Source organism: Brachyhypopomus gauderio, unplaced genomic scaffold (genome assembly GCF_052324685.1).
Source record: "Brachyhypopomus gauderio isolate BG-103 unplaced genomic scaffold, BGAUD_0.2 sc80, whole genome shotgun sequence".
In the NCBI taxonomy this organism is placed as follows: domain Eukaryota; kingdom Metazoa; phylum Chordata; class Actinopteri; order Gymnotiformes; family Hypopomidae; genus Brachyhypopomus; species Brachyhypopomus gauderio.
This window is the reverse complement of record NW_027506901.1, coordinates 1,028,831-1,053,987: the sequence shown is the minus strand read 5'-3', so window position 1 is coordinate 1,053,987 and position 25,157 is coordinate 1,028,831. Positions and strand designations below refer to the sequence as shown.

Here is a 25,157-nt window from a genome sequence, read left to right as displayed (position 1 = left end):
TCACAGAGTAGAACAGAGAGAGGGCTATTACAGCAATACTCACAAAGTGGGCTACTGGAACAATACTCACACACAGAGTGGAGCAGGAAGTGTATTATTACAACAATACTCAGAGTGGACCACAGAGTTGGTTACCACAATACTAATATTAATTGGACCAGTGGAACAGAGAGTGAATTATACTGAGTACTGTTGTAGATTTATGCAAACAAGCTTCTTTGTGACAACAGAACAACAGTCAATTATGGTGGTACAGAAAAAACAGCAGTCAGTTATGGTGTTACAGAACAAACAGCAGTCAGTTATGGTGTTACAGAACAAACAGTCAGTTACCTTTTGCAGGCTGGTTGGATTCAGCTGAGTTTTATCGATGATTTTTATTGCAACCTGAAATATGCACATGAAAAAAGGGAGAAGGGTAACACGGATTAGATTGTAAATCCACACAAGTGGGATTAGGGGGTTAGTATATGAGGTTAAAAGTGGGAGTGGGGGTTAGTATATGAGGTTAAAAGTGGGAGTGGGGTTAGTATATGAGGTTAAAAGTGGGAGTGGGGGTTAGTATATGAGGTTAAAAGTGGGAGTGGGGTTAGTATATGAGGTTAAAAGTGGGAGTGGGGGTTAGTATATGAGGTTAAAAGTGGGAGTGGGGGTTAGTATATGAGGTTAAAAGTGGGAGTGGGGGTTAGTATATGAGGTTAATAGTGGGAGTGGGGGTTAGTATATGAGGTTAAAAGTGGGAGTGGGGTTAGTATATGAGGTTAAAAGTGGGAGTGGGGGTTAGTATATGAGGTTAAAAGTGGGAGTGGGGGTTAGTATATGAGGTCAAAAGTGGGAGTGGGGGTTAGTATATGAGGTTAATAGTGGGAGTGGGGGTTAGTATATGAGGTTAATAGTGGGAGTGGGGGTTAGTATATGAGGTTAAAAGTGGGAGTGGGGTTAGTATATGAGGTTAATAGTGGGAGTGGGGGTTAGTATATGAGGTTAAAAGTGGGAGTGGGGGTTAGTATATGAGGTTAAAAGTGGGAGTGGGGGTTAGTATATGAGGTTAAAAGTGGGAGTGGGGTTAGTATATGAGGTTAAAAATGGGATTGGGGTTAGTATATTAGACTAAAAGTGTTAAAGGTTTGACTGGAGTTAAGTATATCAGGTTGAAAGTGTAAAGGGGGTTAGTATGTCAGGTTAAAACAAGTACCCGTCGCTGCAGAAGCAAAAGTCCAGGGGGTGGAGCTGGATCTAGATCCAACTCCTCCCACCGTCCATAGTTTCTTTTGGTCGGTCCAGGGGGCGGAGCTGCATCTAATCCAACTCCTCCTACGTGTCGCTTACGTTTTCCGACCAGGAATTATAAATCTAATAAATTCACCCTTAAAACTTTTACCGTTTAAAGATCAAAATCTTAGACACCTAGATTAGATAAACTTAACTGTGTTTGTGCAAACAGAAACAGTCAGATTTTGTATGATCACCAAAGGAAACGAGTTACTAACATTAGCGAGATGAAAACTGGTTTATTATGAACTAACTTTCACATTCGTGATTGTTCACAAATGAACGGCAAGTGAATAAATAAGAATAGCAATTTAGGATGGCAACAGTGATTTGAAATGGCTGATCTGATACAACTCCTCCTGCATAGTGCAATTACGTCAGACCAATGAAAACATGATGGTGAGTGGAGTTGGATCTAGATCAGCTCCACCCCCTGGACTTTTGCTTCTGCAGCGAGGGGTATGTCGGTTAAAACTGGAAGTGGGAGATTAGTACATTAGGATAAAAGTGGGATTTGGAAGATCACTACATCAAGTTAAAATTATTAAAAACATAATACATCATGAAGAGTTGACTAAGCTTCATACTACCACTTCCAAGTCTAAGTCAAGGGAGGTTGGGTCATAGGAGGTGGGGTTACAGGAGAAAGGTTTAGGAGGAGGTCAGTATGTGTGGTGTGTGTGTGTGTGTGTGTGTGTGTGTGTGTGTGTGTGTGTGTGTGTGTGTGTGTGTGTGTGTGTGTGTGTGTGTGTGTGTGGAGTTAGAAGATGTGGGGTTAGGGGAGGTCAGGTCTGGTGGAGGTGGGCTCTGGTGGAGGTCGGGTCTGGGGGAGGTGCACCCACCTCTCGGCTGGTTAAGATGTGGCGGGCCAGTTTCACTTTGGCGAAATTGCCCTTCCCGATGGTCTTGAGGAGACGGTAGTTGCCGATATGTGGCTGCTCATCAGAGCAGGAGGCCATGGAGTTGCGACAGCGCGCACCAAGGGAACGGCTCGACGCGCTGGTGCCCTTCTCCGAACGACTCGCTGCCAGTGACGCATGCTGTTTGGGTGTGGGAACCAAACATTAGGGTTATGGTTAGGGTTATGGTTAGGGTTAGGGGTTAGGGGTAGGGTTAACTACTCCTGCTGTCTTCCTTTTGGATTGAAAAAAACACATTTCACATTGGATCAGCTGATATATGTCCAGAGTTAGCGTTATGAGATTTGTACTGGATCAAACTGCAATTATTCAAAGATATTGCATCCAAAATCCAGAAATACATGCACAAATATAAATACTCATATACTGATCTTACACAACATTCAGTTCTTAAGTTGCATTACACAAATATAGCAACTTTGTCCTTCATTATTAGGTGTCTTACGTAACCCAAATTGCAAACTGCAAACGCTTATAGGTGGAATAATTTATGAAATGTGCTAGATACGTTAGCCATGCAGCTCTAGTGCATAACTGGGTGGGTTGTTATTGTTATTCTAACCCTACATGAATGCACACAGCCAGAACACCTAACTCTACCCTTTATTGATTCTATGATGTAGTTGTAAGATAATTTTATGGCCACTGGATTTACTGAAATCACTAAAAAACAAAGACCAAAAAAGTGTAGAAGTCTCAGGTTGATGTAGTTAAAGGCCAGGGGGGTATTCCAGAAAGCGGGTTTAACAAACTCTAAACTTAACCCTGAACTCTGAGTTGTCTTACCCCGATCGAACATACTCAAGAGTTTTCGGTTCCAAAACGGCTGATCGGAGTTAAAGTAATCAGGGTCGCTCAACTCTGAGTAGGTTGACCCAGACAAAAGCGCGTTCACGCGTAACTATAAAAGGCATTCTTAATGGAACGCAGATAAATAGGATTTATCATGGACTTAAACGCGAAAATCAGCCGAGCATCGTATTTCACACCACTGTAGCTTAGGAGTATTAATGACTGCGTATGCAGAATATTTAGATATTATTAAACGTAAATGTAATACTGCGGTAGCTGCTAGAGAAAGGCAGTCAGCATGTCAAAAAATTGCCAACAGAGTTAATGCGTGAGTGAAAATGATATTGTTATATTTAGCAGAAGGGTGCGATTATATTATTATTTTCTCCACCTTTATAATACTGTATTGAGTTTTTAAATATTTTTTCAATTGAACACTTACTAATTCCAGGTCTAATCTGAGTGGTGTGAAACACACATGGCATCAGATAAAAATGAAGTATATGAATATAGTACAAAGTGGTATGGCTGTACTTAACTATATCTTATTCTTAAAAATATATTCTAAAATATATTTATTTACAGGAAAAATGAAATAATGAAACATAACAGTGAATTTGACTGTAATGTATTGTAGCGTGTAGTGCGGAGGATTGATTAAAGGAACGAGCCATTTCTGAACACTTGCTTTCTTTATTGAGAAGCAGCCCTCTTTTTAACACGAAGGGGCAATGCTCGTGAACTCCCTTGCTCCATACATTGAATGGGTGCGGGTTATCGAGTCAGTACGGACACACAGGGGTGGTAGGTTTGACAGGCACATTAGGAACACTCATACATACATAAATTACAAGCTTACATTGTACAGACACATTAATCACATAGCATTTTATCACAAGTACATTACAGACATTATAACACTAAACTTAGCGACCAAATGTGACACGAAAGGGATTATGGGAATAGTACCGCCCTCCTAGCGGTCCCACGCTACACAGCCCCCCCCTTAAGGGTCAGACGTCCCGGCGACCCCCCAGCCCCGAACCACAAAATCATTCAAGTGACCCGGTAGCCGCCTATTTCTAGTGGGTCTAGCCTCAGGATTAACATCAACGGCCACACCATTAGGCTCAACGATGGGTACAGGAACACTTGTACACAGAACAACATCGTTAACATCAGAACTAAGCACATTGTCGATAACATCATGGTCATTGTCGTTCACGCCTGGTGTGACACGGGGAGATGGCTGTGCCGTCGCATCGTCCCGCAGATTTTCACTCGCCAGTTTGGGCCTGTACGGCGCTAGGCGGTCGCGGTGCACCACCAACTTGCGCCTGTTCCATCGTATTCGGTACACCACCTCGCCTAATCTCGTCAGCACCGTACACGGACCCACCCAGGCGGACTGTAGCTTCGGGCACAGCCCCCTCTTTCTTACCGGGTTGTACAGCCAGACCTCCGTGCCCACCGTGAACACCTCACCGAAACATTTCTCATCATATGCCCTCTTCTGTTTACTGCAAGCAAGAGAAAGATTATTGCGAGTCAGCCCATGAACAGTGGCAAGTGATTGTCTCAAGTCTTTAACATAAGCAGGCAGCGAGCTATTCAGGTCAGGGTCGGGGTCCCCGAAAGCTAAGCACACGGGTGTTCGGAGCTCTCTACCGAGCATCAGCATGGCCGGAGTGAAGCCCGAGGATTCCTGGACAGCTGTCCTACAAGCTAAAAGTACCACCGGCAAATGCCTGTCCCAGTCCTTTTGCTGTTTGTCAGTGATGATCGCCAGTTGGCCCGCCAGAGTGCGATTAAAGCGCTCCACGAGGCCATCACACTGCGGGTGGAGCGGCGTAGTCCGAGTCTTTTTTATGCCTAGTAAACGGCAGACCTCTTTCATTACCTCCGCCTCAAAGTTCCTCCCTTGATCACTATGAAGCGACTCAGGCATCCCGAAGCGGCAAAAGAACTCGTTAACCAGGGTGGATGCGGTCGTAACCGCGCTCTGATCAGGCACAGCGAAAGCCTCGGGCCACTTGGTGAAGTAGTCCATGGCTACCAAGACGAAGCGGTTACCAGATTCAGATGTCGGAAACGGTCCCATTACGTCCACTGCGACTCTTTCCATAGGGCGGCCTGAAGTCATGGGCTGTAGCGGTGCGTGGGAGCGTCTTTGCGGGCCCTTTTTGGCGGCACAGCTGTCGCAGCAATGCACGAATAGCTCGGTATCAGTGTTGCAGCCGGGCCAGTAGAAAAGCTGGCGGAGTCTGCGCAGCGTCTTGGTTACGCCGAAGTGACCCGCGCCAGGGGCCCCATGGACCCCCCGTAGCACCATACCCCTAAGTGACGCTGGAACAACGGTTTGAATTAGTTCGCGGCCACTCGACGGGTCGGACCAGATCCTTTTTAGCACGTCGCTCTTTAGGCACAAGCTTTCCCAGTTGGAACGCAGTGCTTTTGCTACAGTGCCTAAGCCCGACACAACATCCCAGCCTGGGTATTCGTTCGCTGTCAGGAACGGTATTGCCCAGCCTATCTCTGGGTCCTGCAATTGCGCCGTCGCGACTTGCTCGATCGACAGGGACTCGATTTGTTCGTTTAGACCGGCAGTGTTAGTTACAGCTGCGCATGTAGGCGCCACGGTGGCGTTCGCATCCGCCCTGTCACAGTATTTACAACCATGTTCGGCGCATGGCCTGCGGGAGAGCGCATCTGCGTTACCATGCGCGCGTCCGGGCCGGTGTTTGATGACGAAGTCAAACTCTTGCAGCCGTGTTAGCCAGCGCGCTAGTTGGCCCTCGGGTTCCCTAAAGTTGACTAACCATTGTAGCGACGCGTGATCCGAACGCAGTTCAAAGCTCACGCCATAGACGTACGGCCGAAAATGACCCAGCGACTCCACCACCGCCAGGAGCTCGCGTCGAGTTACACAATAGTTTCTCTCTGTTTTGGACAAGCGCCTGCTAAAATACGCGATCACTCTCTCTGAGCCGTCCTGCAGCTGCGACAGGACGCCGCCTATGCCGTGATCGCTCGCATCCGAGTCCACGATAAACGGTAGCGAAAAATTAGGGAACGCCAGGATCGGTGCGCCGCACAGAGAGCGTTTTAAGCCCCGAAATGCTCGGTCCGCGGCGGTTGACCATAGGAACTTAGCCCCCCCCTTCGTCAGCTGGTGCAACGGTGTCGCTATGTCCGCGAAACTTGGTACGAAGCGCCTGTAGTACGACGCGAACCCCAGGAAACTTCTGAGTTGTCTCACATTTTTCGGTTCAGGCCAGTCTTTCACCGCTTTGGTCTTTTCGGGGTCAGTCTCCACGCCGTCCCCACTTACTACGTGTCCTAAGAATTTTACACGTCGCTGGAGCAGATTACATTTCGCCGGGTTTAATTTTAGGTTAGCGTCTTCAATCCTTTTGAACACCAGCTCTAAGTTCTCGATCGCCGCGTCGAAGTCGTTTGCGTGGACAAGGACATCATCCAAATATACGACGCATTTGGATTTAGGGATTCTGGACAGCACGCGTTCCATGAGGCGCTCGAACGTGGCCGGCGAATTGCAAAGACCGAACGGCAGAACTTTAAAATGCCACAATTTATTTCCTATGGAGAAAGCCGTCTTCTCCCTGTCCTTTTTTGCGAGCGGTACCTGCCAGTACCCGCTACGCAGGTCGAGCGAGCTGAACCAACACGAACCGGATAGTTGGTCTAGGGTATCATCGATCCTAGGAATTGGATAAGAATCCGATTTTGTGATTGAATTTAGTTTGCGGTAGTCGACACAGAACCTCCAGGTGCCGTCCTTCTTTTTAGCTAGCACGACCGGGGCAGACCAGGGACTATTAGACGGTTCGATTACGCCCGCATCAGCCATGACTTTGATTAGTTTCCCGGCCGCCGCACGTTTTGAATGGGGCATCCGGTGAGGGCGGATCTTAATCGGTTCTGCGTTACCGGTTTCAATCGCGTGCTCGGTCAAGCTGGTCCTTGTGCACTCGTTTTCCGAATCCGCAAATATGTGTCTAAAACGGTCGATAAGCCGTCGGAGTTCCTCGCTGTCGCGATCGGATAGCCCCTCACAGCTGCGAGAGCACATTTCGTTTATGTGATCACGTTCGGTATCGTTATGAGTACTAGTATTACCCGCCGCGCATTGCGTCGATAAGAGACGGTCACTCACCCCCTTGATGCCGCGGGTGGCTACAGGGAGCCCATTCAGAGACACGATGCCACGTTCCAGGTCGATAACAGCCCTTGTAGCCTCCAGGAAGTCCTTACCCAGGATGCACGACTCCCTGATATTGCTCACCCAAAAATGGTGTGCTTTCGGTCCTTGACCGTAGTCGACTTGCACATCAAGAGAGCCGAGCAGCTGTAGTCGCTCGCCGGATACTGTAAACAGTTCAGCGTTGTTGTTTCCTGGGTCGGGTGGGCGTACCTCTGCGGACACGTTCGGTTGGATCAAGGAGACTGACGAGCCCGTGTCGATCAGAGCCCACACACTTGAATCCCCAAAACTGCATTCAACGTAGCAGCCGCTGCTCCCCGCAACCTGGAACACTCTCTCGTAGGGCGTTGGATCGGACATCGGGACCGCCGCGCCCCTTACTGGGCGGCCCCTCGGTCGTTTCCCGACAGCCTGCATCTACTGGCTCTGTGGCCCTTTTTTCCGCAGTTCCAGCACGCGATAGTTGAGTCCCCGGTGCCCTGGGTCACAGAGGTTCTGGGTTGAGTAGCGCCCCATATGCCGTTGCCGTGCGATAATATGAGTTCGACTCTTTCGGCCTCCGCCACCGCCTCGCCCAGCGACGGTGGATTGGATAGACGCACTTGCAGCTGTAGTTCATCGGGTAGGAGCGCGTCGACAAAGAAATCCAGCGCTAGTTGCATCTGAGTTTGCCCGCTGAATGCCGGGTACGCTCTTCTCACCAACGCGGCTATCTCTGCAGCCAGGACTCCCAGACGTTCGCCTCTGTTGCGTCTCCTAGTTTTCAGCGCAGTCTTAGCGGACGACTCGCACGGTTGATGGCCGAAGCGGCACCTCAGGGCTCCGACCAGCGTGTCCAGGTCCTGTCTGTCCTCCAGGGGTAGGTCGGCCAGCACCTGCAGGGCATCATCTCGTAGGGCTAGGCTCAGGTAAAGCGCTGTCTCGGCGTTCGACCATTTGTTGTGCATAGACACGATTTCAAGCTGCGCCTCGTAGAGCGCCCAATCAACAGCGCCGTCGTAAGTTGGCAGCGCGTGACCGGCTTTGCTCGGAGGCGCCCAATCAACGTGCCTGCTAGCTTGCGCTGAATTTGCCGGCAGTAGAAAGCGGCGTTCCGTGACGTCATCGGCTGGAGCGTCGTATCGCGGTTTCAGGTGTGCAGGGCGGCGGGTGACCGGGTTTCCGTGGCCCGCCCCCGGGTTGCGAGACGGCAGTGTGGGATCGGTGTAGTCCCGGCCCATGCTGTGTGGCCTTCTGCCACTACAACTTCTGCCGCTACAACCGTCCTCTAGTACCGCTAGACCCGGAGCTTCAGTTCCGTGGTACTGGTCTGGGTCCTCCATCAGCCGGCTGGTCCCTTCTGGCGAGTGGAGTCGAATCCCTTTGTCTCGCCTCGACATCCCCCACTTACACTGTTCGATCCTCTCTGCTAAAGCGTCAATTTCAGACTGCAGAGCCACTTCTGACACCAATGTAGCGTGTAGTGCGGAGGATTGATTAAAGGAACGAGCCATTTCTGAACACTTGCTTTCTTTATTGAGAAGCAGCCCTCTTTTTAACACGAAGGGGCAATGCTCGTGAACTCCCTTGCTCCATACATTGAATGGGTGCGGGTTATCGAGTCAGTACGGACACACAGGGGTGGTAGGTTTGACAGGCACATTAGGAACACTCATACATACATAAATTACAAGCTTACATTGTACAGACACATTAATCACATAGCATTTTATCACAAGTACATTACAGACATTATAACACTAAACTTAGCGACCAAATGTGACACGAAAGGGATTATGGGAATAGTACCGCCCTCCTAGCGGTCCCACGCTACAGTATATTAAAATGTTACAGGGTGGATGGTGGGGTGGGTGGTGGTGCATGATTTAATGTGGAAAGCAGTGATTGCAGATGGAGTCTCTGACAACTCCACCATCTCTGTCCACCATCTCTCCACCATCACCCACATGCATGTAAGGTTCCTCATCTGTGGGCATGTCAGAGATGGTAGGCTGTCGCTCCTCCTGGATGGTTGCAATGTTGTGTAATACCACATATGCCATTATTATGTGGCACGCCCTATCGGGGGTTACTCTGAGCCCCTTCAGGCACTGGAACCTGGCCTCGAGGATTCCTAGGGTCATTTAAATTCTTGCCCTGGTTTTGCTGTGGGCCTGATTGTAGCGGGACTGTGGTCCAGGTGCAGGATCTGAATAGGGAGTCATAAGGTAGGCCTATAGGACAGGCAGGGATACACTCTTGTCTCCATGAAGGAGGCTGTCATAGTGTCCTATAATCGCACTAGGGTTTGCAATGATTTAACTATTACACTGCATGTGAACAACTAGCAAAACTACCGCAGGCCTACTCTGTTCAGATTTGTTGTACAGTGTGGAATCATACACGGATCCTGGCCATCTGGCTTCAACATTTGTGATGAGGTGGGAAGCATCACATATGATCTTGATGGGAAGAACGGTCAGTTACAATAGCTATGTTATTTTTGTTACCATTAAAGATAAGTACATTATTCATTAAGGATTATAAAGGTTAGTACCTGTACATTAATACTATGGATGGATTTTCTGTTTATGTAATCGCCTTCATGTTCTAATGGTGCTGTAATATGTGGGTGTTTGGGTTCCATCAATGCAGCCAATCACTCTAGGAAATCCTTAAAATGTAAATGGAATGAAGTTCGTTATATATTGCCTCTCCTTTGCTTAATTTCTTTATTGTCCGTGTGAATTAAAGACAAACCAACGATGCTGTGGAATTCCTCTTTGATGTCCATAATTGGCTTATGCCCAGGAAACACCACAAAACTGGGCACTAGTCATTTTTAATGCCAGACATCCTTTTTTCGGACAGACATACAGTAGCTTTGCTGACAGTTTCCGCATCTCCTACACTATAAAAAAAACTTCCACTAGCAAAAAACGAAGAGCGATGTATAACAATCTGGAGAGAATTTAGGGCTGATCCGCGATGTGTAATATTTGAAATGTTATTAATAATAAAGTTATTGATATAAGTAATGGATTGTGCTGAAAAACGATAACGTTCATAAAAAAAATAATCTAAAAATTATAGTAGGCCTGTCTATTTGGGGTTTTATAAGGCATTCCCGACGAAAAACTCAGCAAATAAACTGAGTTTCAATATCCACATGATCTTCGAGGAAAGGACACGTCATGATGACGTGTTGGTAAACTCTGGGTCAGGTTCAAGTTAACCTGCCAGTGAGCAGGTTAGCTTCAGAGCATAAGTTGCTATAGTAACTGACTCAGGTTCTCTTTAAGCTTGGTTTCTGGAACGGAAAACCTCGAGTTTCCGTGAATTCTGAGTTAACTTACCCGGTTTTCTCGCTTAACCCGCTTCTTGGAATACCCCCCAGGTGGCTATCACTACAATTATAGTAATGACAACAATAATAATAATATATAATAATACACTTCATGTCTATAGTGTCTGTCCAGGCCCAAGGTCTGTTTTTAAAGTAATAAACATATCTAGACAAACAGAAAGCCTGTGACAAAATGAAGGGAGTTTTTATTACACACATAAACACACTCACAAACGCACACAAACTACAATAAACTGTAGCTCTTTTGGGTTGTATGTGAAGTAAGAGGTCTGCATACAAACACACACACACACACACACACACACCACCACCACCACCACCACTACCACCACCTGTGCCACACTACACATGTTCATGTGTTCAAAGAATAAGAACAAGGGAATGGGACCATCAGTCAGTGTGAAAGAAGAGATGAGAAGAAGACAATAATCAAAAGGAAGAAGGACAGAGAATGAGGGAAAGGGAAAGAGAATGAGAGGGAAATGGGGGAAGGAGAGAGATCAAGCAAGAGAGAAAGAAGGAGAGGAAGAGATAATCTAATTAACTAATATCTGTTTGATTAGATTTGGATTCTGTAGTCGGTGTTTACTGTCTCTCCCCACTTCACCTCACACCTCACCTCACACTAATCCCTACCACACATTTTAATCCACACCCTATTTCCTCCCACATATACTAATCCATACTACACACAATAAGCTGTACTACACAGACACCAATTTCTACTGCATTCACACCGAGTCCACCACACTAACACCACTGCATACATTACCCTACCACAAACATATTACTCTATTCACAGTAACCTGTAAGCTCTCACACTGATTCTACTCATCACTGTATTCCACACAGTGTAATCTTGCCCTAATCTTGCTTCTTCTACCCAACACACTCGGTCCTCTTTCCAGCCAAACTACTGTACTCAGACCCCAGTACCTCCATGATACTTTCACAGTGAACCAAATGCCATTATCGAACTAATCCTAAAAGACTTTTAAACCTCAGCTGCTCAAATGACATCCAGTGTAAGTCTCTGCTGTTGATTTTCGGTGTTTGTTAGCAATGTTAGGAGCTAGCAGCTTTAGTTAAAAATGATAATGTGCTTCCGCAGTAAGAGTAAAATCATTGACTTTTTGCTCCTTTCACTGGTTGCACTGTGGACCGACATATCTGCCCTCAGGTGATCAGAAATTACTGCTATAGGCAACAGAAGTGTTGCTGCAGGTCATGTCACCATTGCTAGTTAACATCACACTCTCTCTGATGGCAGCAGATCCTACAATTGGCTAGCAGCTCATTCTATAAATATGGTTAAAGTGACTAATGGGCTCTAAACTGTGGTTGTATTTCACAAAAAAAAATCATTAAATTATTCTGACATTAGAATTTGTAGCAAATGAACAGTTGTATTTATTATGGAAATGTATCATATACATTTTGTATATTTTTCTATGTATATGTTTAAAGTGAATATTTGCCACAACATAACGCTGTCTACTTTGTTCTTTTTTTATTTTTAAATACTGGTTTAGGCACCATTTTAAAGCAATGATTTACTTTTACATTCATTATAGACCCTCGACCAATAGATGATCAGATGAGACAGCATCCTCTTACTCCGTACAACTGCGGGGTCTGATTACGCTGGAGGCCGTTAATGATACAGGTGAACTAACTGTCATAGGCTGGCTGGCCCATCTCCATTTATAAAGCGCTCTTTCTTTGCATTGCGGTGGTCCCTCAACACAAGGCCTCAGCCTCATATTCTCAGACTCCACAGAACAGTAAGACACCACTGACAGGTCTCCAGTAACTAGTAATCAGAAGCTCATTAGTTCCAAATCCACATCCACTGGTTTAACAGTTTATCTTCTGAGATAATTATCAGACCCTTGAGCTGAACTAGTTTTGCGGTATTGTTTTCCACCACTTTACATTATGTCAGTGCACGTGGTATCATTCTTGCACGTTTTATTTAGCAAACAGAAAAATTCTACCAGCTCGGCCAGGCACCAGAGCGCTTATGTTGAGCCGTAAGGTGCCGAAACGATGCCACAGCGGAAACCCAGCGGTTATACACCCCAGCGGTTAAAAAACACAGCGGTTATAAACGCCAGCGGTTATAAGCACATTTGCTCTTTAGGCTTGAAATGCTGCTGTTTTGACGCAATGTGCATGGATTATATTTCCTGTCATCGGAAGTCACAGATGACGGTGGTTGTGAAATACTGAACCATGAGGACATCGTACAGTCGGAGTGACATCACTGTGTGAGGCGCTAGGATGCGCGTTAACGGCTCTGTGTGCGGCTCTGTGTGCGGCTCGATGCGCGTTAACGGCTCTGTGTGCGGCTCGGTGCGCAGCTGCGCTGATCGCTCCACGATGCGGCTGGACCGTTGATCCGCTGTGCAGCTCGCAACATCGCGTACGTTTACACATTCATGAATACGGCCCATCCTGCCAGAGAATGGGCTGCGCTATATGGGCTACGGTCTTCTAACCTAGCCGACATGTGTAAACGAGGCCCAGTGTTACTGTTGCAAAAACAAGAGACCACAAAATCTGCAATAAACAATCCCAAACACTTACGCGATTTTACATAAACCCCTAAATTGCAATGCGCATATTCTTACAGTCGGGATGTACTTACGTGCTCCGAGCTCCGGTCGGTGGCGGACGGTAAAGCAGACCGAGAGGACATTTTCCCTGAGATTCCAAACGATTAGAGAATAATAACGAGAGCAATATTTACAGACTTAATTTCTTTTTCTTAGAGCATGAGCCGTGCTGGCGGGCCGTAGTCTCACAGCCCGTTAACGGCCAGGCCCGTGAGGACGCGTGCGCCTGTCATGGCAGCGCCAGCCGCGCTCTGAGGATCCGAGATCTTCTCACACCAGCTGCATCCTCTGCGATTCACACGATGAACGATTAAAACAGGTTTTTCATCTATGAAAACGCGAGCGCGTCTCGTACAGCGCTAAAACAGGGGAGTGTTTGGCCAGAGACCAACAATTCTGTAGCGCCTCGCCACCCCCCGCCTCATCTCCACGAGCAAAACAAATACAGCGCCCTCAGCCCCCCGCTCTTTTGTCATAATCACGTTGATTATGGCTCCGCTTGTCGTTCTCTCGCGTGCTCACTTGCTTTTCGCATTTGCTTGTTGTGTGAAAATGAAGCTTGGCCTGATCAGAAGACCCAAATCGTTCACATCGTCAGCGGCAGGTCGGCGAGATGCGCCACTCACACTCCCCCTCCGAGACGCGCTGACTGACGCGCCCGCAGACGCGCTCTCTCTCTCGCCAAGACGCGCGCCCCCTCTAAGCAGTACAATAAATTAAATGTTTTCCTAATTTGGCCGTAGTACGTCTGTATATGGACAAACGGTCATGAAATAGCCCATGCACTGACAAGAATGTTTAGATCTCAACTCAAACCTTCAATAGATTACTGATAGCGATAACTATAGGACACTTACTGCTAGGCTAATGTTATGATATTTCAAGGCTGAAAATGATAATCAATTTATTTCCAATATAGTATACCGATAGTGTTATCTTTATTGTTGCTGTTGTTTCTAAAGTAGATTTCTTACAATACATGATGGGTCAGAATGAAAGCGTCTGAACGAAGACGTGTCGTACAGTACCTTACCACTTACAGAATATAAAGGACATTAAAAACAGCAGGTAAATTACGCAGACTAGTTGAGATAAAAGGGAATAAGTGAGCATGTGTGTTTTCTAGTGAAATACTGAACTGTGATGTAATATGTTTATAGAGCTGGAGTACATCTGATGACCTACAGGGAAACCCTAAACCTGACTCTACCCCTAACCCTAACTCCAAACCCAACCTTAAATCCTAACCCTAACCCAGTGACACAGTTACTCAGATACTCAGTGACTCCTGACAGTGTGGTGTGGGGTTGGAGAATGTGGCAGTGATAGATTTCAGCTTCCATGGATCTGATAATACCAGAATTTCTTACATGGTTCTGAAAATACCAGTATCATCTCTTCCATAAACATAAAAAATCTCTTCGTGATATGTACAGCTCTGTAGTCTTGAACCTCCACTACCAATGCTCATGCTAAAGCTAACACTGTTGCTCATAATAGATCACTTCACCTGCAGAATAGATGTGGACCACTGCAGAACCTCAGAGAGAACAGAGAGACCAGTAAACACCTGTCGCCAGGATCACTCCAGCAGAGCTACAAACTCACAACCTGCATACACAGCTGACACCCTCATAATTGGGGATGATTGTATCAATGGCATGAAATATCATAAACTCATAGTTCACTGTGAATCAAACATCACAGTCAGTGAGCTAAATGATACATTGACAAAATTGCTGGATGACCACTCAACAGTTAAACGGATTATTGTGAATGCTGGCAAAAATTACACAAACACAAAAGCAGGAGTCTGCTGTATAAGAGAATTTAACAACCTCTTCAGTACAATTAGAAGCTTGGTGTTCAAACATTTATCAGTGGTCCTCTGCAAGCATGGAGAACAAATATTTTCTCAAGGTTATTTGGACTAAACACTTGACTACTCACAAGTTGCAGATCAAACAACTTGAACTTTACTGACAACTTCAACATGTTTTTTGGAAAGAGGGATGTGTTTAGGCGTGATGGACTTCACACAAACAAGAGGGGTGTTCATACCTTAACACAGAACTTGATTTTCACTGTACGCAATCTTCTAACCCCCACCAGTGATAACACTCCTCTCCACCAGGGGGTGTCATCGCTCCAGAGCCACAACATGCATCCCCTGCTGTGGACACAAGAACAGAGCTGCAGACCTTGGATGAGAGCCATGACGATGGTAGAGACCATCAGTTTATGGGAACACCACGACCTCATGAGGACTCTTCACCCTCCTCCATCTCCACTCACCCCTCACCCCACCTGAACATCCCAGCAACAGTGGAGAAGCTGGTGTTGGCTAGGACAAGGTTCTCACTCTTCTTGTCGGCCGGTTCTCATTTCAGCGTAAGATCTGCCCAACTCCCTCTCCACCCACGTCTACTGCTTCATCTCCACCTCCACTCTTTACACAAGAAGCGTCAGGCTCCCCCACTGTAACGTACTGCAGGTCACACTAGATTGAGATGGACTCATTTACTGAGAGAAACTATGTAAACTATGTAAACTGAGATTATTATGTTCAAATCCGAAATCAGAGTCATGAAGGAGAAACAAAACCAAGACTTAAACGCAGGCTAGAGGTTAACCCTAACCCTAACCCTAGAGGTTAACGCTAACCCTAATCCTAGAGGTTGACGCTAACCCTAGACATGACAAACAGAACCATAAAACATTTTAAAACATTTAAAATTAACAGTGAACAAAATGACTAGACCCTTAAACTAACACCAAAGGGATCTTAACAACATGAAATAATAAAGAAACACAAAGCCAGTACTTTAATAACTGACAAAACAAAAGACCAAACACAGGGATTAAACACACAGGGTTAACAAGCACACAAACCAGGAACAGGTGACAGAACTTAATAAGAGGCAGGACGAGAAACGAGCAGGAGGGAATGAAACAGACAGAGGAAGGACCAACGGAATATTGACAGAAGGAGGCGGAGCCAACCATGACACCCACCACCACCCTCATCTACTGCCTCATCCACACCTCCATCCCTCAGACCTTCCTCTAAGCGTGAAGTTCCCACACCACCTGTGGAACCCAACCACCACCAGAAAGGGGCAGTCATGGCCTAGAGGCAGTCATGGTGGTAGGGAACTGGTTTGATTCCCAGACCTGAGGCCATGACTGAGGTGCCCTTGAGCAAGGCACCTAACCCCAACTGCTCCCCGGGCGCCGGGCTAGGGCTGCCCACCGCTCTGGGCACGTGTGCACCACAGCCCCCTAGTAATCACTAGTGTGTGTGTGTTCTATCAATCAGTGAAAATCACAATTGACAAGGTGGAGGTATTGCTGCTCTATTTAATGGTTCCTACCAATTCAAGCAGTTATCATTTGATTATTTTACATCCTTTGAGTATCTCTGTGTAGTTCTGACCGACATCCCAAAAATATTATTAGTTACTATCTATAGGCCTCCAGAGTTTAATGATTTTACTCATGAGTTTTCAGATTTGCTATCTTTCATTTCCATCGATTTTAACCATTTTATAATTGTTGGGGATTTTAATATACATGTTGACAATCCGAAAGACAGTTACGCCAAGGAGCTCAGTGCTATACTAGAGGGAGTACGCACTGTCATAGTCACACTCTTGATCTGGTTATTTCAAAAGATCTCAACATATCAGCCTCTGTTAAGGATGTAGCTTTATCAGATCATTACCGTGTGTTCTTTGACACGTGGGCCTCAACAGAATGGATGACACGGCATGTCAACTGTAGGAAGAGATTATCAATGACAGAACAGCTACACTTTTCACAAGCAAAATGAGCACGGCACCATATGAATAATCTGGATCTGTTGATTATTTACTGAACAATTTCAACTCAAAATTGTAAATGTTATGGATGAAATTGCTCCACTCAAAGCTAACATTATTTCAGTTAAACACAGAGCACCATTTCCTTTTTCATTCTCATTTCATCCAGTGTCAGACACCAATATATTTAAACGGAAATCTAAATAGATATCCTTTTGTCATCTGTTCTGTACATTACACTTGTATCAGACACTCCGTGATGTCATAGACAGCATTAGACACAAGTATGTTAAATGATGATGACCATGAGATATTTGCTGATGCCATAAATAGATTTCCATCTATTCATTTTGATTTATGAATACTGAAATAAATCCTCAAGCTTTGGACAATTTAACCAGAGCCAGTAAAGCAAAAAATATGCACACAGGGCCCTGATAGTCACATATGCAAACAAAACCCTGATAGTCACGTTTGTTTAGATGGAGATTTGATTTTTCAGAGTACAATTAAAAAGTAATTTAAACTTAACAGAAGCAGTTTATATGCATTATACACATTAAAATGTTAAAGTGGTAAAATGGTGGTAAAATGTTCACATAAAATAACACCAATGTTTGGGGAGAAAATGTATATTTAGAAATCCTAATGAACTAATTAGCATAAACCAATCACCATTAATCACTGTGTATGGAGTATGGATACAGTGGGTTATCATATTCTCTATTTCTAATTATATAACTATATTATTATTGCTGTTTTTAACCCAACCCCCCCCCCCCATGGATTAGGAATGGGATGTCACTTAAGCTCATATGTGAGTCAAGGAAGGTGAGCGAATACATTTGGCAATATAGTGAGTGTAGTTGTGTACATGTGTGTGTCTTAGATGTACTTAGCACCACTAGATGGAAACAGTGATTCAGAGTTTTAGCATTGATTTCTAGTCAAAACTGAACCAGAGCTGGAGTTTCGAACAATACATCACACTAACACAAAAATAAAATGCCTTAATATGCCTGAGGATGCTCAGACTTACACAAATATGTTTAGAGAGAGGGAGAAGAAAGATTCATTCAGAAAGTTAAAGTATGAAAAAGAATATTTGCCATTTGCAGTAGTATTGACTCAGAATGGACAGTAAGGTCCTTGAGAAAGGTGTTATGAAATGGCCTGTGTTCTGTTGGTAGAACAGATGAATTGTTGTGTTCTATGTGTTTTATTAACTTACGTGTGTTTGTGTGTGTGAGTGTATGTCAGGCTGTTGTTTTGAGTTTACTGTGAGTGTGTGTATGTATGTGAATGTGTATGTGTGTGTGTGTGTGTGTGTGTGTGTGTGTTGTGCATAGGTGTAGGTGGGCTTGTTTGCTCGGTGTCAAACCTTTGTGCCTCTTGCCTTTTCCTGCGACGCCTTTTCCTGATTGGCTGGTTTCTGTAGCGGGGCTCCATTTACGCAAATAGGCGTCGCTGGGTGCAGCAAAGGGTCAGAGGTCATCGTCCCGTTGCTGTGCAGCAGTTGCTGTACTATTGTCTCCTTCTCTCCCTCTCCCAGTCCTCCCCTCTCCGCCTGCGCTAGCACGCTTCCCGCCTCCCGCAGCCCAGGAGACGCCGTAAATTATGGGATGCTAAGTGCTGGTGATGGGTTCTTGGCCCACACGGCCTCCCAGGTGGAATGGACAACGGGTACAGTACGTGTGTGTGTGTGTGTGTGTGTGTGTGTGTGTGTGTGTGTGTGTGTGTGTGTGTGTGTGGGTGTGTGTGAGACTTTGGGAGTGTGTGGAGTTAGGAGAATGTCAGTGTGTTTGGTAACTAGCAGGACAAATCCTTTCCATAGATATAGATATAGAAATAGATTTCAGCAAATGTCATTTCAGATGTGACAGATATTATGTAAATTATTTGCAAAAATACAACATTATATTTAGGCTGAACTTTGAATGGTCCCATATAGTGACATGACAGACAAAGCTAGCTGGTGGATTAGCAGATAGTGACATTAATTAGTCCTGGTCTGAGTGAAATGTTTATATAATATTGTGTACATTTTAGATATGGTTAGCTTATTTTGTTGTGTGATTATGTGATGTACATTCAAAAGGCTACACTGACTGTGCTACATCTGTTTAGATTTTAAATGGCTGATTATATTTTGATTGCAGGTTAAATGTTGGGAATCCCTGAGCTAGAGAATGTGAAGAGGTCCAGAACAATCAACCAGTCTGGAGAGATAATAACTCTGGGAGAGGACATTACCTATGAGAGAGGACATTAACTCTGGGAGAGGACATTACCTATGAGAGAGGACATTAACTCTGGGAGAGGACATTACCTATGAGAGAGGACATTAACTCTGGGAGAGGACATTACCTATGAGAGAGGACATTAACTTTGAGAGAGGACATTAACTCTGGGAGAGGACATTAACTATGAGAGATGACATTAACTCTGAGAGAAGACATTAACTATGAGAGAGGACATTAACTATGAGAGAAGACATTGCCTATGAGAGAGGACATTACCTATGAGAGAGGACATTAACTATGAGAGAGGACATTACCTATGAGAGAGGACATTACCTATGAGAGAAGACATTAGCTATGAGAGAGGACATTAACTATGAGAGAAGACATTACCTATGAGAGAGGACATTACCAATGAGAGAAGACATTAACTATGAGAGATGACATTAACTCTGAGAGAAGACATTACCTATGAGAGAAGACATTACCTATGAGAGAGGACATTAACTATGAGAGATGACATTAACTCTGAGAGAGGACATTACCTATGAGAGAAGACATTACCTATGAGAGAGGACATTAACTATGAGAGAAGACATTAACTATGAGAGAGGACATTACCTATGAGAGAAGACATTAACTCTGAGAGAGGACATTACCTATGAGAGATGACATTACCTATGAGAGAGGACATTACCTATGAGAGAGGACATTAATTATGAGAGAGGACATTACCTATGAGAGATGACATTACCTATGAGAGAAGACATTACCTATGAGAGAGGACATTACCTATGAGAGAAGACATTAACTCTGAGAGAAGACATTACCTATGAGAGATGGCATTAAATCTGAGAGAGGACATTAACTACGAGAGAAGACATTACCTATGATGTCTAGTATCACCTAATAATGAGTGAGGAACAGATACCTACCAAACACCATGTCTAATATTACCTAATAATGAGTGAGGGACATATACCTACCAAACATCATGTCTAATATCACATAATAATGAGTGAGGGACAGATACCTACCAAACATCATGTCTAATATCACATAATAATGAGTGAGGGACAGATACCTACCAAACACCATGTCTAATATCACCTAATAATGAGTGAGGGACAGATACCTACCAAACACCATGTCTAATATCACATAATAATGAGTGAGGGACAGATACCTACCAAACATCATGTCTAATATCACATAATAATGAGTGAGGGACAGATACCTACCAAACACCATGTCTAATATCACATAATAATGAGTGAGGGACAGATACCTACCAAACACCATGTCTAATATCACATAATAATGAGTGAGGGACAGATACCTACCAAACACCATGTCTAATATCACCTAATAATGAGTGAGGGACAGATACCTACCAAACACCATGTCTAATATCACCTAATAATGAGTGAGGGACAGATACCTACCAAACACCATGTCTAATATCACCTAATAATGAGTGAGGGACAGATACCTACCAAACACCATGTCTAATATCACATAATAATGAGTGAGGGACAGATACCTACCAAACACCATGTCTAATATCACATAATAATGAGTGAGGGACAGATACCTACCAAACACCATGTCTAATATCACATAATAATGAGTGAGGGACAGATACCTACCAAACATCATGTCTAATATCACATAATAATGAGTGAGGGACAGATACCTACCAAACACCATGTCTAATATCACCTAATAATGAGTGCTTTGCGTGGATCAAGAGATATGCGTGTGTGTACATGTGCAATATGCGTGTGTACATGTGCATGTGCGTGTGTGTGTGTGTACATGTGTGTGTAGTTGGAGCCCTTCTCCCTGGCTGTCTATAACAAAAGTCCTCATTCTGAGTGAGGATGTCCGCTTGTCCACCCAGTACAGATCAGATGTACCACACACACACACACACACATCTCTTTCTCCACTCATGGCACCTATTATTAGATAATATTAGACATGATGTTTAGTAGGTATGTGTGTGTGCATGTGTGTGTGTTCGAGTGTGTGTCTGTGTGTGAGTGTGTGTGTGTACGAGTGTGTGTGCGAGTGTGTGTGTGTGCGTGCTTGTGCGTGCCTGTGTGTATGTGTGTGTGTGTGTGTGTGTGTGTGTCACTAAGCTCTGAGGTGCTTTCCCTTTTTCCTGGATTGCTTAAGGCTGATGTGAACGTGTTGTTGTTGCAGAGTACATAAGAGATAAGGAGTATTGCATGCCTTTGTGTGTGTGTGTGTGTGTGTGTGTGTGTGTGTGTGTGTGTGTGTGTGTGTGTGTGTGTGTGTGTGGACCAGGATGTTTTGGGAAGGTTGATGTGAACTCCCGGTAGACTCTGTAGGAGTTCACAGGCTGTTTCTCCCCTCTGCATGGCATTATTACACATATAATGTAGGATGTAATTTCTGCCTAAATGGTTCAGAACTCTTTTAAATTCTTCTTTTAAGTGTAATTATTGACATCTTGAATTGATAAGGGAACTTCACACCAAAATATGGACACACTAGCTATGCAATTTCACCCAAATATATACACACTGACTATATAATCTCTCCCATATATATGCACATTGACTATATAATCTCACCCATATACACTGTAGGGGTTGGTGTTGCTCTAATTCAACTCACTGGAATCAGCTGTTAACCAGAGGAGTGATTCAGAATCAGTGAATCAGATTAGAGCAGGAAAGCCCATTATGTGACATACTGGGTGTCTTCAGGGTCTGATTGCAGGGGGCTTTAACATATTCATCAGTTTACAGTTACAGTTAAACCTCTTCTCAACAATTGTGCACAATACAATTTACAATACAGCCTCTTCTCAAAAAAATTGTTTACAGGTGTAAATGTGTATAAGACAAAAGATAAAAATAGAGAAAGAGACTGTCAGCCTAAAAATTGTTTAATTAGTGTGTGTGTGTGTGTGTGTGTGTGTGTGTGTGTGTAACTGTTGCATGCCAGGTTAGATATAGAGAGGTATGTAATGTCATAAATAAAACACTTTGTGTATACACATGCCCCGACACAAACTTTGTGTGTGTTATTCTTATGACTATTGAAACGTCAAAATTGTTTACCAGTAGGAAAGGCCCTGTCAGTCACCCCGTGACTGTTTACAGAGTCTGTGAAGTCATCAGACGTATTTATATCACCATTAGGGAAGCTGCTTCACTGCCCACAGCACACAATAGAAAAGAACGGATATGATTTGACTAAGGACACAAATATTCTTACGCACTTGCAAATATCCACCAGTTGGTAGAATGTTCAAAATGATTAATAGAAGAGTGGAATCTGAGTGGCGGAGGTCGGATCAGAGCCACTTTTCTTCTTCATACATCCAGGAAAGCAAAACAGGGAGAAGGGACAGAGATTCATCATCTGAAAAGTCACTCAGGTTTCTCAGTGATGTCACCACAATGTCCATTTATTTTAAAATTAAATATCCATTTATCCATATCACATGATGACATTGCAAATGCATCACAGCTTATTTTAAAAACAGATGTTTCCCCTGCCCGTAATAATATAATGGCAAATTATGAATAAAATCTTCACTGAGAATTATTTCCAATGCGTGTCACTATCAAGGGGACAGTAATGTTATATCTGTTGTATGTACAGTATATGCACACTTATGGGAATGTCTATTGTATAAAAGCACATATCCTGGTGGGGAATGTTTTGATGTGTGTATATATATGTATATATGTTTGTAATTGTGTACTAAAGCATTTCTACAATCCTCACATGTTGCCTTTCCATTTAGGCTATAATTTATAATATATTTGTTGCTATTGTCACAAAAGGGATGCCTGATCATACCCTGATTTTAAGTTGTCCTGAACTTAAGTTACACCTTAGCCTGATCTTACCCTGACACCGTAGCACATGGTATTTCATCATATATAAAATATGATCTGGATGTGTGGAGTCTTCATCCAGGGGAAAATATTTTTGGGTGAATCAGAAATACTGAATAAGTGGCATAAGGGTTAAGGTTAGAGTCAAGATACAAAGTTTGTGTTAGTTACTTAGTAAATAATAGAGCTCAGTGAATTCCAGTGTGGAACTGTGATATGATGTCACCTGTGCAACAAATCCAGTCATGAAATTTCCTCACTCCTAAATATTCCAGTCAACTGTCAGCTGTATTATAAGAAAATGGAGGTGTTTGGGAACTACAGCAACTCGGCCACAAAGTGGTAGGCAGAGCCGGAGTGGCTAATCGGGAGATTCCCGATGGGCCAGCTCATGTCAGTCTCTAGTTTGGGCCGATTGGGAGGGAAAAATAATTTTGGGCTGGATTTGGGCATGAAACTCCCGGGCTGAAAAAGTGTCCCACTCCGGCCCTGGTGGTAGGACGCGTAAACTGATGGAGCGGGGTCAGTGGATGCTGAAGCGCATAGTGTGAATAGGTCACCGACTTTCAGTGTTGCCATAGTTACTTTGAAACAGTAATCCGACTACTGACTACTTCTTTAAAAAGTAACTCAGTTAAGTTACTGACTACTTGCTTTTAAAAGTAACTAAGTTAGATTACTTTTAGTTACTTTCAGCAGAGGCTGATCCCCCGCCCCTATAACATGAAAATGACTACCAGTTCTCCCAATACTCACTTTATTGACATGTATTTTAACCGCAACATCAAAAATGACACTGGCATTTGGAAACTTTTTCTTGAAATAGGCTTACATGTTTTTTAAATAAATAAATAAATAAGACAGTCTTTCTGTTCAACTCCGCCCACTTACAGGGTTGCCAACTCTCACGCATTAAGCGTCTTCACACGCCACACTTCCGATTTCTCACGCCGAAAAAAAATCTAGTTTATTTACCGCTGATCCACATCTATGATTCAATGAGTTACTAGTTCGCTCTGGCACCAACCACTGGCGATCGATAGATCACGATATAATACTGGAATTTAGTCCATTTTACACCCCGCCCGGTAACAATTTACGTTCGCCACCACCCCCCGTTTTTTTTTCAGATTTGACGTTGTGTTTTTGAAAGTAGACAGCACTCTGTCGCCAGCACAGAGTGTACAACGGACCTTAAAGTTGTCATCCTTAGCCGAAATAAAATCAAAATAATGCCTGTATTTCCAGCTGCTAAAGGCAAACCTCAACTTCCATATTGTTCACATCTGACTTTGGCGCCGCAGAGCAGAGATGACGTAACCGCGTAAGAAACGTGTAGCCAAAAAATAAGAATGAATAAATTATAAGGTGGAATTAAAGCACTTGTACGTCACTTTAAAGGTCCAGTTCAATATTTCCCAGCATGGTAAACTTAATTAAGTTAAATATTTATACATATACTCGAAATGATCCGAAATAATTCGTTTTTAATCACATTATTTAATGGTGGTTTATTTTCAAAACGCCCAATCTTAACGTCTTCACGTTCTCTCATGTTTCGTCCTGGAATTACAAGAGGCTCGTATTTGTTAACGTAATACAGGAGAACTGTTCAGTCAGACAGATATTTGAAGTACTTTAGCCTAAATTCCAGCACTTTCAAACCTGAAACACAAAGCAACATTAAAATTCATCAGGTAAATGTTCATTCCCCTGTTGTTGAGGGGTGTTTCTTTATACTACCACATATCGTTTCGGAGAACACTGCAGTGAAGCTCGCGAAAGTATAAACGCTTCCACCGTTTGCGCAGGGTCGCGCGAGGTGGGCGGAGTCACGCGCTACAGTATTCACGCTATTTTCCATGACAACGCTGGGCAGGGCCATCTTGGTTGACTTTGTGTTGGAACTTCTGGTGCTACGGATACGCTGATACCGATTAGCCTACAAGCAAAATGACAACAAACACAAAATGACTAGCATAATATGTTCAGTTAGAGCAGAGGTGGCCAACCCGTCAGAGACCAAGAGCCACAAGATGGGG

At 44.2% G+C, this 25,157-nt stretch overlaps 1 protein-coding gene across 2 annotated transcripts in view; it reads right to left on the bottom strand.

Moving 5' to 3' along the window:
* The window catches only part of mark4a (MAP/microtubule affinity-regulating kinase 4a), a 44,327-nt gene extending 30,489 nt beyond the window's left edge, over positions 1-13,838 (bottom strand). For both annotated transcript variants that reach the window (XM_076991084.1, XM_076991085.1), the window contains exons 1-3: positions 13,206-13,838; positions 2,115-2,312; positions 334-387 (exon numbers count right to left, since the gene is read on the bottom strand). In XM_076991084.1, the coding sequence (XP_076847199.1) occupies positions 334-387; positions 2,115-2,312; positions 13,206-13,256 (303 nt within the window). In that variant the 5' untranslated portion in view covers positions 13,257-13,838. The remainder of the gene's footprint in view (positions 1-333; positions 388-2,114; positions 2,313-13,205) is intronic.
* Between the last annotated feature and the right edge of the window lie 11,319 nt (positions 13,839-25,157).